Source organism: Colletotrichum fioriniae, assembly GCF_027942845.1.
Source record: "Colletotrichum fioriniae strain IMI 355084 chromosome Unknown scaffold_6, whole genome shotgun sequence".
NCBI classification, from domain to species: Eukaryota; Fungi; Ascomycota; class Sordariomycetes; order Glomerellales; family Glomerellaceae; genus Colletotrichum; species Colletotrichum fioriniae.
Window position 1 is genome coordinate 2682912 of NW_027076842.1, and position 14742 is coordinate 2697653.

Genomic DNA, 14742 nt, shown 5'->3' on the forward strand with positions numbered 1-14742 from the left:
TTGATCTAATAGCAAAGATGTTAGTTATGTCGCCATCAACGACGATGGAATCAAGGTTGGCAATTCAGAACCTACGTGTCTCGGTCCAAGTTGATCCACACGCTCCACACCAAGCAGCCTCATCGCGGTGACGGTCTCATCTGCAAGAACTACCCAATCACTTCAGCTCACGATTCGCGCATGGAACCTCTTGCGACCAAATCGAACTTACTCTGTAGTGCCTTTTCTACACCCGCTTGCCCCCCAACAGCTAAGCTGTACAGCGCCGCCCTCCCAATACCGACACCCTTGGCTCCTAGAGCTAGAGCTTTGACGACGTCTGTACCCCTTTCGATGCCTCCATCAATGAGAACGTCAATCCTGTCAAATACTTCCGGACAGAACTTCCGAATCTCCAGAAGCACTTGTACAGGCGTCATTGTCGTATCCAGAGCCCGTCCACCATGATTCGAAATGATGATGCCCTTCACACTGGGAAACAGGATCGCCGCATACGCATCCTCATGCGTCTGGATGCCTTTCAGCACAATCGGGAGAGTCGTCTGTTTGGTGAGCCAGGCGAGTGTCTTCTTCCACGTGAGGCCCGATTCCGTGCCCCATACCCCCGGCGGGGCGCCTCCCGCAACCTCTACCATCTTGAATCGCTCGTCTGCTTCTCGCTTGCCGGGGAATGGCGCGTCAAGTGTGAGCACGATGAATTTGATTTGAGGAATGGCTCGTATCTGCGCCAACGTCCTCTCAGTTGCTTCGATATCCTTCAGGACGTAGAGCTGCCATGCATAAGTCGCGTCTGGGCCGGCCTGGACAATTGCCGAGGGAGACATTGACGCATTCTTGCTAATGATCTGCAAGCCCTTAAACTTTGAGCACGCTGCTGCGATGCCTGCCTCGCCTATTGGGTGCGCCAACTTGGCCATGGCCGCGGGCGAAATGTAGATTGGCATTCCGACTGCATTTCCGAGGAGGTTTGTCGATAAGGAGCACCGTGTGCAGTCAACAAAGACTCGTGGTCGTAGGAGGATGGAACGGAAGATGGTGCCATTCCCAATCTTGGTGACCTCGTCATCTGTTCCGGAGGCGTAGTACGAGATGGCTTTTGGGCTCATCTTTCGCAAGGCATAGTGCTCCATCTCAGCGATGCTCAGGATCTGAGACACTGGTGGTATGTCATCTGACTTATCTGGTGATGGCGATGGGTCCGCGAGTACGTCCGTAGAAGGCATATCCGATTGCAGCCCAGCTCCCGGTGCTGTGACTTCAAAGGTTCCCATCATTTGGCCAGGCTTTATATACTCTTCCAAGATCTCAACTGGATGGATGGCATCGAACGCTTTGCTAGCATCTTTGCCTGCATTCTTCAGGAGGATGGCTTTACCGCCCGGGTGATTGGGGAGGAATGATGTGATCTACCGCCTCTGGTGAGTTTTGACATACTTGTGAGGACTAGAAAAACGCACATCGTAGACTTTGCCATGGATAGCCATCCAGCAATCATCAACAGTTCGATGTTGGCGCACTAGGAACTTTTAGCTTTGTGTTGTTTCGTCATGAGGTGGCAAGAGATAGGCACCTTCGGGGAGCGACCACGTTCGACTCATTATGGTTAGAAAAGGATCACCTCAAACATCGTTTGCTTCTGCGGATGGATGAAATTTACAGCACAGCATGAGACTGCTAAATTCTTGCAGACTGGTGTCATGATGCTCTAAAGCCATAAGGCGCGAACCGTAACCTCTTTGAACAGGTACCTCTGCGTGGTCTGTGGCATGTATCTCACCATACCCACATTTGCACTTGGTCGGGAGTTTATACTCCCATAGGCTTCTTTTGGATGCGGGCTTTCATATCCCCGGTGCGAGGTAGGCACATTCCCCAAGCTCTCCGCAGTTGAATCCACCTTTCTCCACACCATCTTGGTCAACCCCAAATTCCTACTTCGACGTCTGGGCTCACCATTGGCAAAGCGGTATCCGTACTTACGGTAGAGAAACCAGTTGGATCCTTGTTCGAAACCGGCGAACGATTTAAATATTCAAGTGTCTAGGAGAAATGCATAGGACCTCTGAGATTCGAGAAGAGAAAAAGCTGAGACTCACAGTCTCACAGACCACGGGTTGTCCGGTTTCTACTCTGTACCTGCCTAGCAAGCTACTAACCCTCTCATGAGCTTGATCTGCACTAAAGGCTCAAGCAGCTCTGGGGCTTTAGTGAGATATGTAGTACTGAGTCAACCCAGACATGAAATCGCAACTTGACGTTGCCTTATGGATACTGTCGGTGTAAGAAGAAGAGCTTGTGGGGACCTGGTCGGCCTGGTCAATGAGTCGCGGCACGGGCTGTGGCATGCCGGTTGCAACTTATCAACCTTAGCACAAGAGAAATGTCAAGTCCCTTCACGACCAGGGCATAGGGCATGAGATAGCTCTTTCACCATCATCAATGTGCACAATGATTGAATTTACTCACAGAACTGAAGGACTGGCAAATGTCCAGTCTTGACCGAATGCGCTGGGATGCTGAAATGATACAATTTCATAGTTCCACTTTTAATTTTCAGCCCCTTTCTAAGGCTCTTAGTTGCTAGGCAATTGGAGGAGAGGTCCAACAGGATTATGACTTCACATACAGCAACTTACAGTTCATTCTGCACACTGCTATAGTTCAACGCTCCTAGCACACACTCTGACTCCAATCTGATATTTTCTGGTTTTGACAATTACCTACTTACTCACAATATGGGTAGAGGGCAGAGACGAAAGAAGACAAAACGACTGGAGGCCCACCAGCCAGAGGAGGAGCAAGAGTATCGCCAGGTACATCAGGAACTACAGCAATTGAGGCAGGCGGCGCAAAAGCAGGAGCAGACATCAAAGCAACAGCATAATCGACAACAAAGAAAGCACAAGGGTCCATCTTCAACGGAATACACACGGCCACAATACAACCCCAAGAATCGTCCCGAATGGTTCTTCCGCCACATGGAATGGTTGTCTTGGTCGTCCGCCGATCATAATCGCAGAGCCTTTAAAGAAAATCTTTCTGACATTGAGCCATCAAAGAGGAAGTGTACCTATGAAGAAGATGGCTCTGATTGCGAGTGTGAGATGCCTATCTGGCGAGAATACATAGGCGATGATGAAGAGGAAAGGCTTTTTCGAGAAGCGAAATATAAACGGGCGATGTATAAGCGCGAACGGCTGCCTGAGACCAGCAAACACTACAAGATTGGAAAGAAGATGAGGAGGGAACGCTTGAACCGACAAAAGAACGACCAAGTCAAGAAAGTCAAGTCGGCCATCGACACTCTGCTACGGAACGGAGCGAGAGACGAGGGAAAACCTCTTTTCTACATGAGCCGTAATATTTTGTCTAAGTTCGACTTAGTGTCCGAGGACTACACAGCTCCCTTGGATCCAGATGGCATTCGAGTGTCCAGGATGATTTCCTTTTCCGACATGAACTCCTTCCGCGCCATGAAACACACATCGCTCAGGGGAACGACGGAACTGAAGTTTGACAGGGTCTTATCAGGGGGTTTAGCCATAGATTGTGCAAAAAACCCTGATAATGATATCCGACTGGATTTCGAATCATTCGAGGGCCCTCAAACTACAGGAATCTACAAGATCACCACGAACAGGAGGGACGGGGCCCGGGAGTTGAATATTGAAATTCTCAGCGACGACTACATCATACTGGATGTCCATCCTGGTGCGGTTTTCCGCGACGAGACCGGCAAAAAACTACCCAATTGGCCAAAAAGGCCTCTGCCCCAGTATTGATTTTACGGCATCAACAAGGCGTTGGGCGGGAATACCTTATACCATAGATAACGTATCTCTAATCTCAATTGTTGTCAGAAGTCAGGATGACATAGTGGCCTGCGGTAGTTATAGTAGTGATTCTTAATAATATGAACCAAAATTCTCTCCTCAGTTCGCCATCACAACCTCCGAATCAAAGCTATTTTCTCAAAAGTTCCGCGAAAAGCATCGAACCGTAAAACAAATGAATCTCTTCTTAAGCTACGAGGTCAGCGAAACACAGTCTGTTCATTACCAGTTATAACAGATGTGGAAATCTCCGACACGCATAAGTGAATGTACTTGGCATCGAGATATCAGAATTGATTGTAAATGGCAAGAACAAAATGGTCAACGATTTTGACAGGCACCAAAAACAGGTATGCAAGGCTTTTATCGACCAAGTTACTCATAAATGTTTTATCTTTCTAATCTGATTTTGGAATCGGGTCTACTTGTAACTTGACAGCTTGGACATCATGTCGGATGTAATGAATGATTGGTGGAAGCCTATTTCTAACAACCGCCCACAAGTACCGCTTCATATGTAAGCTGCGACGCCTTACTCGCTTCCAGAGCCACCGTTCTTGATGCAGGCGTCGGAGAAGTCGCCGCCCTCCATTAGCTTGCCGGGAGACTTGTAAGTGATGGTGGTTCCACTGTTTGAGAGGACACAGTCTGAGCAGAAGCCGGTGCAAGTCTTTCTGGTCACGTCATTGTTCTTTCGTTCTGTCAGTTCCATTGCGCCCAACTTCTATCTGATCATTTGAAGGGCGAGCTTACAGGCAGGCCGACGATGAACTGGCCGCTACCACTGGCGGTGATGCAGTGGAGTTCGGAGTGCTTCTTGGCAGCAACGCTGTGACTGTAAGGAACCGCACTCTAACAAGGCATACCAACAACCAGATTGTGTAGTTTTGGTAACATTCATCAATATGATTTACCTGGTCGCAGCAGCCAGGAAAAGAGTGGCCATGATGGTAGAAAACTCCATCTTAGGGGTTGATAAGTAGTCGATTGATCTTGATGACAGGAGTAGTTGAAAAGAATGAAGAGTTGGCAATGTGATCGTAGAGATTAATCTGAATTGTGAGTTGTGATGGTTGATTGGGTGAAGGATGTTGTAGACATTTATAATAAGTTATTGCTTACTCTTACACATAAGGCTGAGCATTCGTGAAGCCAGCATCGCTATCCGCTCAGCCCTAGTAGTAAGGCATGGCCAAGATCTACAGAAGCCTTCTGAGTTGTACAACGTGAATTCCGTATACTAGGTAGTGTGAGGGTGTCGCGAAAGCGATAGCGAAAGTCCTCAAGGTACGGATAGTCATGTTCTTCCTGACAAAGGCCCATAATATGTTCTCAGCCTCGACCTTGCTAGGACTCAGGAGCCTTTCAGGATTGTGATTTTAGGGCTCGGTATTGCGAAGAAAGATACGAACGGCATAAATTTTGACGGAGACTACAAGCTTTTCTCCTTTTGTGATAATGCCAGGGGAAAGAACCTTGTGTTTCCGCCTGAACCCTCATGTTTTCTATCTTTCTGATTCATGTGGATATCTCTGAAAAGCAATTCCAGCTGACCTGTCACTCACTTTTAGGCCCAGATAATGCTCTATAAAGTAGGAGCACGCCTTGCCAAGGCCGCCAGTATCACGGCATGATCTGCAGGGAGAGTTGCCACGTATATGCAGTTGAGATTATCTCGAAGCCAGCAGGTAACCCGGGGCTGCGCGGCTGCACCTGGAGCTGCCCCCTGGTAGTTGATTTCTCAATCTGGAAGCAGCAAATCTTGGCAGCATTAGTTGCTGGCCTGGGCAGGTGAGCCGCATGAGCCTCTGCTGCTCTTGTTGTGCGAGAGACTCTGGGGTAAATCGTCCGATTACAAGTACTCGTTTGTGTATTTGCGTCTTATATCCTATAACGGCTGATAAATGCCACGAGCTCTGGGCATCTCATGAAAGAGTGTATCTACATCCCCGAGAACTTCCACCACGAGATCTCAGCCACGCCTTCGGTAAGACTGTCAAAACAATCACCATTATGTCAATGAAAAGAGGCAATATCCAGTTCATCCATTTACATGAACAAGACAACTCGGAGGTCACGTCGGCTGAGTCACAACGTCGAGCTCATTCGCATGCAGCCAAGGCGGCACACGCAAGGGCCAGGCGACAACCTCCAGTATCAAGCTACCAAAACAACCGAGGTCCAGGAAGCTGCTGATTCTATTCTGATTGGTCCCACGGGATCTGGTCAGAGGGACCCCTTCGCTAGCTTTGCGAGGCGTCTTAGTCCGGTTGAAGACTTCCTCCTAGTCTATTGTTAGTACATGTAAGAAACTAGGCTAGCGTTGAAGGCTGGCATCTTACATCTTCCGAGTCTTCTGCTTGAACCCTGGCTTCAACAGTTTTGAAAGCAGGCTTTGGAGTGACTAACAGTTGCTTAATAGACGTGCACGACGTCGTGCCATGTTCAATTATGAGTCAGTTCGGAGTGGTTCTCTGGATGGCTGCACAAGAAGTCTCAACCATCAATTTGTTCAGCTGGTCGCAACTAGCGGCAGCTCTAAGTGGTCTCTTTCTCGTGACTAGCCGACATTTGTCGCAATGTCTTACACGACGAGAAACACATCATACACAACTCGCCTTACAGGACAAAGTCGTCTGTGCGCAACCGCTCATGAACGCCATTTCAAGTCTGAATATGCGGTCACCGATTAATGATTACCATCACAATAGCCGTTTTTCTGGCTCAAGATGAGGTAAGCCAGTCAAATAACGCTCTTTACAGGAAGGTTGCGTATTTTGACAACTGACAGATCTTGGTGGTTCATGTTGCTTCGACATAGCAGCATTTACAAGGTGCGATCCACATGGTGAGACATATTGGGGCGTTGGATAAGAGGGGCTTCAACATGTTCCTCTACGACATCATCCAAAAAGATATTGCAAGCTCTGTTTTGATGAAAGGGGGTATACCGTTAGCTTAAGTCCGGGCAATAGAATAGTCCATGGTCAGAGATCGGCAGTGGCGTTGTTGATTCATGAGCGACGCGCGTTCGCATCGAGTCTATGCCACGTAATTACACCTTGACTATGGGACAAGAGTCCATATAAGAGCCAAAAGCTACTGATAAGCGTCCCATCTGTTTCGAGTCATGGATCGTTGCAATATCCTTTGACGTTTCCAGCATTCAATCTTGTTGACAGACTTCGGAAAGGTTAGAGGAGTCTAGTGCCTGCATCACAACGTGCGACTAATAGCGATGGAGTTGAACATCGTCGAGGCCCGTGCGCAACCTCAGTCTAAGACTGATCGTGCTAGCACATAGGACGAGATCTAAACCTATACTTAAAATGTCGAATTATCAATCTACAAGAAAGTCTAGTCGTTTCTCTTCAATACGGGTAGCTGTTTTTGGAACATTCATCATCTATTTACGATCCATGCCACGCTTGCGTAGCCCGGCATGGAACAGGAAAAATGGTGCCACAGACCCAGTATTTCCCCGATAATTTATATCCCCGCGTGGACCCAGCGTCGATACTTTCCGGGGTTGGTTAAAATCCGGGGCACTGTCGTTGTCAGAGTGCGGATACAGTCAGTGAGATACGCAGGCCATGTTGTGACATTGGATCAACCGCTTAGCGCTTTGTTGTTAGATCTCCCAAGATCGTCAACTCCCTTCCTCCATTCCCTCCGTCATCGGGATCCCGTGGGCTGAACAGCCTGGCGTTGTCGTTTCCCACGATCTAGTGTGGCATCTCGCATTACTCAGGGGATAGGCTTCAGTGCACCTCGAACCCCGTGGAAAGACAGCTTCGTTGCTTGCACGATGGATAGAGATGGCGCCAAGGACGGCCCTGTTCTCAAACACTTGGACGATGCCGACACCGGTGCTGATACCTATGCCGCGATCATGGCAACAAACAAACCCGACCCGAGAGGACCGGGATACATCAGGCTGTATCTTCTTGCGACAGTGTTGTTTTTCTGTTCAACTATGAATGGTAGAGGAGTCCCATTCTCGAACTGGACTTCCGACGGCTAATTCGAAGTAGGATACGATAGCGCCCTTCTAGGGTCAATCAACGCGTTACCCAACTATACAGAATATTTTGGGCTTCCTTCAAAGGGCAACGCCAGCACTGGCATCGTGTTTGCCATCTTTCAGGTAGAATTAGGTGGCAGGGGTTGTCGTATCGAGGTCGCTAATATTGAGTCAAGGTCGGTCAAATGTGTGGCGCCCTCTTCATCTGGATGGCAGATTGGTACGGCCGAACCTGGCACATCTTCCTTGGTTGTTTGGGCGTCTGCATCGGGGCAATCATAACGGCACTCTCGACGAGTCTGCCCATGTTTATTGGCGGCCGCTTCATCTTGTCCTTCTTGGCTACCTGCGCTCACACGTCTGCGCCGCTTTACCTCGTAGAGATCGCACCTGCTCGATATCGTGGCACTGTCGCAGGCCTCTACAACACCTTTTACAACGTGGTACGTGATCTCTCAATGAGAACGAGACAGGCTGACATGGGAGGTTGAGATTTGACGTAATTACGTTGTTGAGGCTGATGCTGACGCTTACCACTCCACGCAGGGCTCGATCTTGGCAACATCGGCAGTATATGCGTGCCACCGCTACCTCAATGACCGTGGAGATTTGGATTGGAGAATACCGCTTTGGCTTCAAATGGTGTGCCCAGGACTCGTATGCGTCTTGATCAAGTTCTTCCCCGAGTCTCCTCGATGGTCAGTATCCCTCCGACCCAAGCTTGAAGTTGTAACTCAACCTGCGACAGGCTCGTCGCCAAAGACCGACATGACGAGGCAAAAAACATCATAGCAACCTATCATACCAACGGAGACCTAGATCATCCTCTTGTAAACCTGCAGATGAAGGAAATGATCAACTCGATTGATCCAGCCCACGCCCCTTCATGGAAAGATCTCTTCGACCTGAGGGTCCTCGTCGAGAGCCGGTCTAGCAGGTACAGACTTATGCTCAATGTAGCATTCTCTTGGTTTGGACAGTTCAGCGGCAATAATATCAGTGAGTTCTTCCTTGCAGCGTGTTCTTTGTGGCCTCTAGAAACTGACACGCGCTTGCTAGTCTCCTACTACCTCCCCATCATGCTCTCGGGTGTGGGCATCACCGATACGAACACGAAACTAATACTCAACATCATCTACTCCGTCATTGGCTGGGTCTTTTCAACCGCGGGCTCTCGTCTCCATGACGTTGTTGGCCGCCGTAGAATGCTCATTTCCACCACCGCAGGTATGACTGTCTGCCTAGCTATTGTTGCCGGCTGCTCGGCAGGCTACACAGACTACGGCAATAAGACGGCGTCCACGGCCAGCATCATCTTCATCTTCGTCTTTGGTGCTATCTTCGCCACAGGCTTCACGCCGATGCAGCCCATCTACCCGGCTGAGGTTGTCAGCAACAAGATGCGTGCCAAGGCGATGGGAACTTTCAAGCTCACGGCAGGTGCGGCGGGATTTCTCAACACGTTTGTTGGGCCGATTGCCCTTTCGAATGTGAGTACATCTCCGAATGCTAACATGGTGGGCTGCGCTGTGCTTTTTTACTAATACCAATCATCGTTGATAGATTGGCTACTGGTTTTATGTCTTTTTTGTGGCTTGGGATAGTTTCGAAATGGTATTCATGTACTTATTCTTTGTCGAGACCAAGGGTTTCACATTAGAGGAGCTGGATGAAGTGTTCGAAGCAGAAAACCCTCGTAAGGCTTCAATAGAGGCAAGGAAGAGACAACAGGAGATCGTGAGGGCCAGTACGGCCGCGGCTTGAGGCAAATCTTTCCGTAAATATAAACCAGTGGCATAGCTTGCCTTAGACCGTTCCGTATTATATGAGATCTATCTCAACCTCGAGCATTTTCTCAAACCAAGATTCATCTCTCAAACAGAACCACCCGGCTCGCTTCCATTTGCCCTCGTACGGGACAATCATTAGCCCCTCCTTGTCAATCAGCGGAAGACCCCACACCTCTTCTAATTGCGCTGCTTCCTCTGGAACGTCAAAACAACCCACAGCAACGACCTTGTCTCCACTGACTGCGACATCTTGCTCTTCCCCGTTCGAGACAAGCAAAACTGAGTGGGGCAGCATCTTCTTGTAAGGTAGCCATCGCTTTCTTGTCTTATCCGCTTCAAACCACTCGACAACGCCCGTCTTGATCACAGTCGCCTTGGCCATGCGCCCTAGCATTTGCAGCGTACAAGACGGCATGTGGAGAACAGTCACATCACAGTTCTCTGCGGCTGTCCACCTGGTTCCCAACTTGGGTTTTATCTTGACATAGTTGCTGTCTTGGAATAGCTGAGACTTTCTAGGGTTGTAAATGCGGCGAAGCGGACCTTCGACAGACGCCCAGGACCACGAAGGTGCGCGGATCACTGGTGCTGGTGCAAAGGGAGTTGGTTTCGGACGCGTCACCGAGGTGTTGAAGAAAGCATGCACCTGATTGCGTGGTTTCCACAGCAAGCCTCTGACGAGATCGTCTTCCCAAATGCCCGCGAGATAGCGAGACTTTAGCACGTCTTTCGCAAGGATCGCGATGGATGCGATGGCGGCAAAGACGTCATGCGGATTCGATAGAGCTCTCATCGTAAAAAGGTCGACGAACTCATACCACATTGAGAGGGTAGTCTCTCTATCAGCCGCCGAATGGGGAACGCCCGTGGAGAAGCCGGGGGTCAGGAATGTGGGCTTGAGATCCTGGAAATCAACCTGCCCGTCTTCCCAATTCTTTTCCTCTCGGCATTGGTAGATGGTTTGCTCCTGGCCGAAAACGATAGCCCTCGTTGAGAGCTTTTCCTCCTGGAAACACCACCCGCGTGTGGACACTGGCCCGATGAGGGCAGATCTCGGAAGACAGACGCCGATTGTGTCTTTGGTGTCTGGGCCAAGCGGCAGGGTGCAAGGCGGGACTTTTTGATCAAGTCCATTTGTGAGAAAGCCGTTACGCGCATCATCCGAACGACCAGCAATTATGGTCAAAGCCGCGTTGCCATAGACGTGTGCCATACGCTGCGATTCGAAAGCCCAGTCATCGGTATCGCCTTGTATGATGCAAAGGGCGTCAATCCAGAGATACGCAATGCCGAGCGAGCGTGCAAATCGAATAGACTCTTGGTGAGTCTGGGTCAGCTTCTCTTCCGTGACGCCACCCAGAAGCTCATTTTTGGTCTTATGCGTAAGCGTGAACGTGTCTTTTCCGGGTCCCCAGCAATAAGAAAGCGCAATATATGGCTCTCTTAGGCCAGTCGTGACTATCAGTCTCGGCCTTTCGCCGACGTTGCCAACCTGAATGACACGAGTTGGCATCTCCGAGGACCTAGGTTTACAGAGCTTGTGCGAGTCTTTGCACTTTTTCAAACGCCAACCTGCCAGGTCGTTGTAGAGATCGGGATCATGGTCCGCAGTTATATATCGCTCGATGTACTTGCGCGCTGCCGGGGTTGTACGGCTTCTGCAGATGGTTAATTCTCCTGCAATGTGCCGAGTCCTGGGTCAAAATAGGGATCAGAATGACTTCGATCCTGGAGGGCTTACGCGAAAATAGAGAGACGCGAGGCAAATGGCATCCCTGGGCGATTGGTATCTTCCAGACCGACGTCTGGATGCATCCTTCCGCACGAGATCCATATGGCACATCCCGGGATTTGGTCACCGACGCCGCGGTTGCCCTGCCTCACCTCGCCATGAAGCCAAATGCTCGGAACAAACGTCTCTTCCTCGTAGCCTGACGGTATCTGATCACTAAGAAGGGCGTCGGTGACGCTATGATGAATGTCGTCCATGACACGGGTGTAGCACAGGGTGCAGAAGGGGCATTTCGCATCGGCACTTCGCTGGAGGGCCTTCAGGTTGGGATGAAAGCGGACATCTGTGGCATCTAGCTGCTCAATGTTGAGCGTCGAACAGGTCTGGCAGAGAGACATGATTGCAGCATTGGTTCTCCCGATATCCTTGGCGACAGGACGGCAATGTGAAGGTATTGCCGACGGCATGGGCGGTATGATGTTGTGAAGTGAGCGTGGTCCAGCATGCCAGCCACGAACAGCTGACACCACGCCAGCCAGCGGGACTTTGAAATGGATGCATCGCAAGGATCCTATTGGTCATTGGAGCGTGGAACATCCTAAATATGCAGGTAATACGCCAAGTTCTATCAGGCTCATGTGGACTCAGGGCATCCCACTAAGCACCTGGCGGCCAGGTTGAGAGGGGGAGCCGTAGGTACCGTCATCTTGAGTTTTCGTAAATATGGAGAACATGATCTCATTTGTGATCTCAAGTGCTAAATAGTTGATGCTAGAGAAAATCAAATTTCTGATAGAAATAGGTCGAGAGGTAATAGTGTAACAACGATGAGATGCAGGATGGAGCATGAGTGAGGTCTAGAGGAACGTACCCGCACCATGAAAAGTTCGCCTTACATAAGCCGCACTTCGACGCTAACGCTTCCCGATAAGATAAGCAAAGACCCACCCCGCCGCAATCTGGATTTTTTTTTTTGATCTGGGCAGGATTGCCTGCGTCGCGGGCTTCTGATGCAAGTTCCTTTGAACATCATACTTTTGCAGCACAACAATATCCACGATGAAGAGAAAGGCCGACGAGACCGCGACCGCGCCCGAGAGCGAGAAGCGCGCAAAGACGGAAACCTCTACACCTGAATTGTCATTCTCTGACCTGGGCCTAGACACTCGATTGGTGCAGGCTGTCGCCGCCGAGAGCTTCAAGGACCCTACCCCGGTGCAACAGAAGGCCATTCCGTTGGCCCTGGACGGCAAAGATGTCGCCGCGAAGGCGCCCACAGGTTCCGGAAAGACTGCTGCATACGTCCTGCCCGTGCTCTCGAGTATCCTGAAGCGCAAAGCTGTACGTAGCAGTCTTGTCAATGGGATCACTGAACCCTGCTAATCGCCATAAATTTCCAGACCGGTTCCTTACCCGCTACCACCGCACTGATCCTCGTCCCTACCCGTGAGCTTGCCGACCAAGTTCTCAAAGCGATCGAACAGTTCTCAGCATACTGCGCAAAAGACATCTACGCAGTCAAGCTCGTCGACAAGATCTCCGATGCAGTTCAGCGTTCCCTCCTTTCAAACTTCCCCGACGTCGTGGTCTCTACTCCCGCGACCGCCTGGCGCAACATCACCTCCGAGGCGCTATCGCTCGATAACCTGACGTGCTTGGTTCTCGACGAGGCTGACCTAATCCTGTCATACGGCTACGACGAAGACCTCGAGAACATCGCCCGAAAGCTTCCTAAGGGCGTCCAGCTCTTGCTGATGAGCGCGACGTTGTCTACAGATGTTACTACTCTTGGAGGAATTTTCGGACGGAAGCCTACGATCTTGGATCTCGATGAAGAGGAGACAGAGAACGATAATCTGTCACAATTCGTTGTCAGCTGTGGAGAGGATGAGAAGTTCCTATTGGCATTTATCATCTTTAAGCTGAAGCTTGTCAAGGGCAAATGCCTCATCTTCGTAAACGACGTCGACCGTTCATATCGCTTGAAGCTGTTCCTCGAGCAGTTCCAGGTCCGCAGCTGTATTCTGAACTCCGAGTTGCCCGTCACATCGAGAGCACACGTGTTGGAGGAGTTCAACCGTGGAGTCTACGAAATCATCATCGCATCCGACGAGAAGAGCGCAATGGGCGCCGAGGAGAAGGATGGCGAAGAAGGAGAGGCGTCAGAGGCGAAGAAGGAGAAGGACTCCAAGAAGAAGCGCAAGTTGAAGCGGGACGCAGAGTTTGGTGTCTCCCGGGGTATCGACTTCAAGAATGTGGCAGCCGTGGTCAACTTCGACCTGCCGACATCAGCATCATCATACACACATCGGATTGGCCGCACAGCGCGCGCTGGTCGGACAGGCATGGCACTGTCATTCTACGTTCCTCAAGAGCTGTACCGCAAGCACGTTCCTACGAGCATAGAAACCGCAGAGAACGATGAGAAGATCTTGGCCAGGATCAAGAAGCAACAAGCGAAGCTGGGCAAGGAGGTGAAGCCTTACAACTTCAAGAAGGAACATCTGGACGCATTTAGATATCGTCTGGACGACGCCCTCAGAGCAGTGACCAAGGTTGCAGTCCGTGAGGCGCGTATGAGAGAACTAAAGCAGGAGATTCTCAAGAGCGAGAAGCTGAAGAGGTACGTTCATTCAGCTCAGGCGGCTCATGTCCAATGCGGGCTTTAACTCGAACCTTGCTAATCAATCTTAGATACTTCGAGGAGAACCCGACAGAGTTGCAGCACCTCAGACACGACGGAGAGTTAAGAACAGCCAGACAGCAGCCTCATCTGCGGCACGTTCCCGAATACCTGTTGCCGAAGGAAGGCAAGGAATCACTCACAAAGAACGACATTGGTATGGTGCCGTTCCGAAAGATTGGTGGCAAGCAGAGGAGGAATAAGAGCAAGGCCGGTAAAGGCAAGAAGGTGGGAACGAGAAAAGTCAATCCTTTGAAGACCTTCAAGGCACGGAGGAAATGAGTAAAAGCATCAATCTTTCCCGGAACCGGTGGACTGTAGATACTAATAGCGACTGCCATTGTTTCCTATATGACTCCTACCGCAAACTACCTTATCGAAGGCGAGACTGAGTTCGACTCCCCCAGCATTGATATCTCTGAGTTCATTTCTGGACGCATCTCAGTCTGCGTCATCTTCATTGCCGCTTTCAATGCGCCGTTGGCCACGCGGCTGTCGCAGGGTCGATCTGCGCATGGGGTTGTCGTCCGAGCTATGGCGATCTCATGTGATCGTGAAAACCTACAAGTCTTTCCTTCTTTCGCTTTCTCTATAGTCAACCCGATTGGCGCCCAGCTCAAGAACAGATGGAGGATAGCTGCAGTAATTATAGTTAAGGTGCTCGCACTCTTGGCTTTTCG

The 14742-nt window shown here is 50.2% G+C and overlaps 3 protein-coding genes across 3 annotated transcripts; 1 reads left to right on the top strand and 2 right to left on the bottom strand.

Annotated features, from left to right (window-relative positions):
- Positions 1-167: 167 nt before the first annotated feature.
- N0V96_006124 (uncharacterized protein) lies at positions 168-1484 on the bottom strand (the record flags this gene model as incomplete). Its single annotated transcript, XM_053193999.2, has 2 exons — positions 168-1406; positions 1458-1484. 2 exons carry the CDS (start codon positions 1482-1484, stop codon positions 168-170), a joined length of 1266 nt encoding a protein of 421 aa, XP_053048575.2.
- An 8194-nt stretch (positions 1485-9678) lies between these two features.
- On the bottom strand, positions 9679-11539 carry N0V96_006125 (uncharacterized protein; the record flags this gene model as incomplete). The annotated part of the gene is made up of 2 exons (XM_065757594.1): positions 9679-11305; positions 11532-11539. The coding sequence occupies 2 exons, from the start codon at positions 11537-11539 to the stop codon at positions 9679-9681; spliced, it is 1635 nt and encodes a 544-aa protein (XP_065613937.1).
- Positions 11540-12438: 899 nt separating this feature from the next.
- DBP9 (ATP-dependent DNA/RNA helicase) lies at positions 12439-14344 on the top strand (the record flags this gene model as incomplete). Its single annotated transcript, XM_053194003.2, has 3 exons — positions 12439-12720; positions 12780-14002; positions 14074-14344. 3 exons carry the CDS (start codon positions 12439-12441, stop codon positions 14342-14344), a joined length of 1776 nt encoding a protein of 591 aa, XP_053048579.1.
- Positions 14345-14742: the final 398 nt, after the last annotated feature.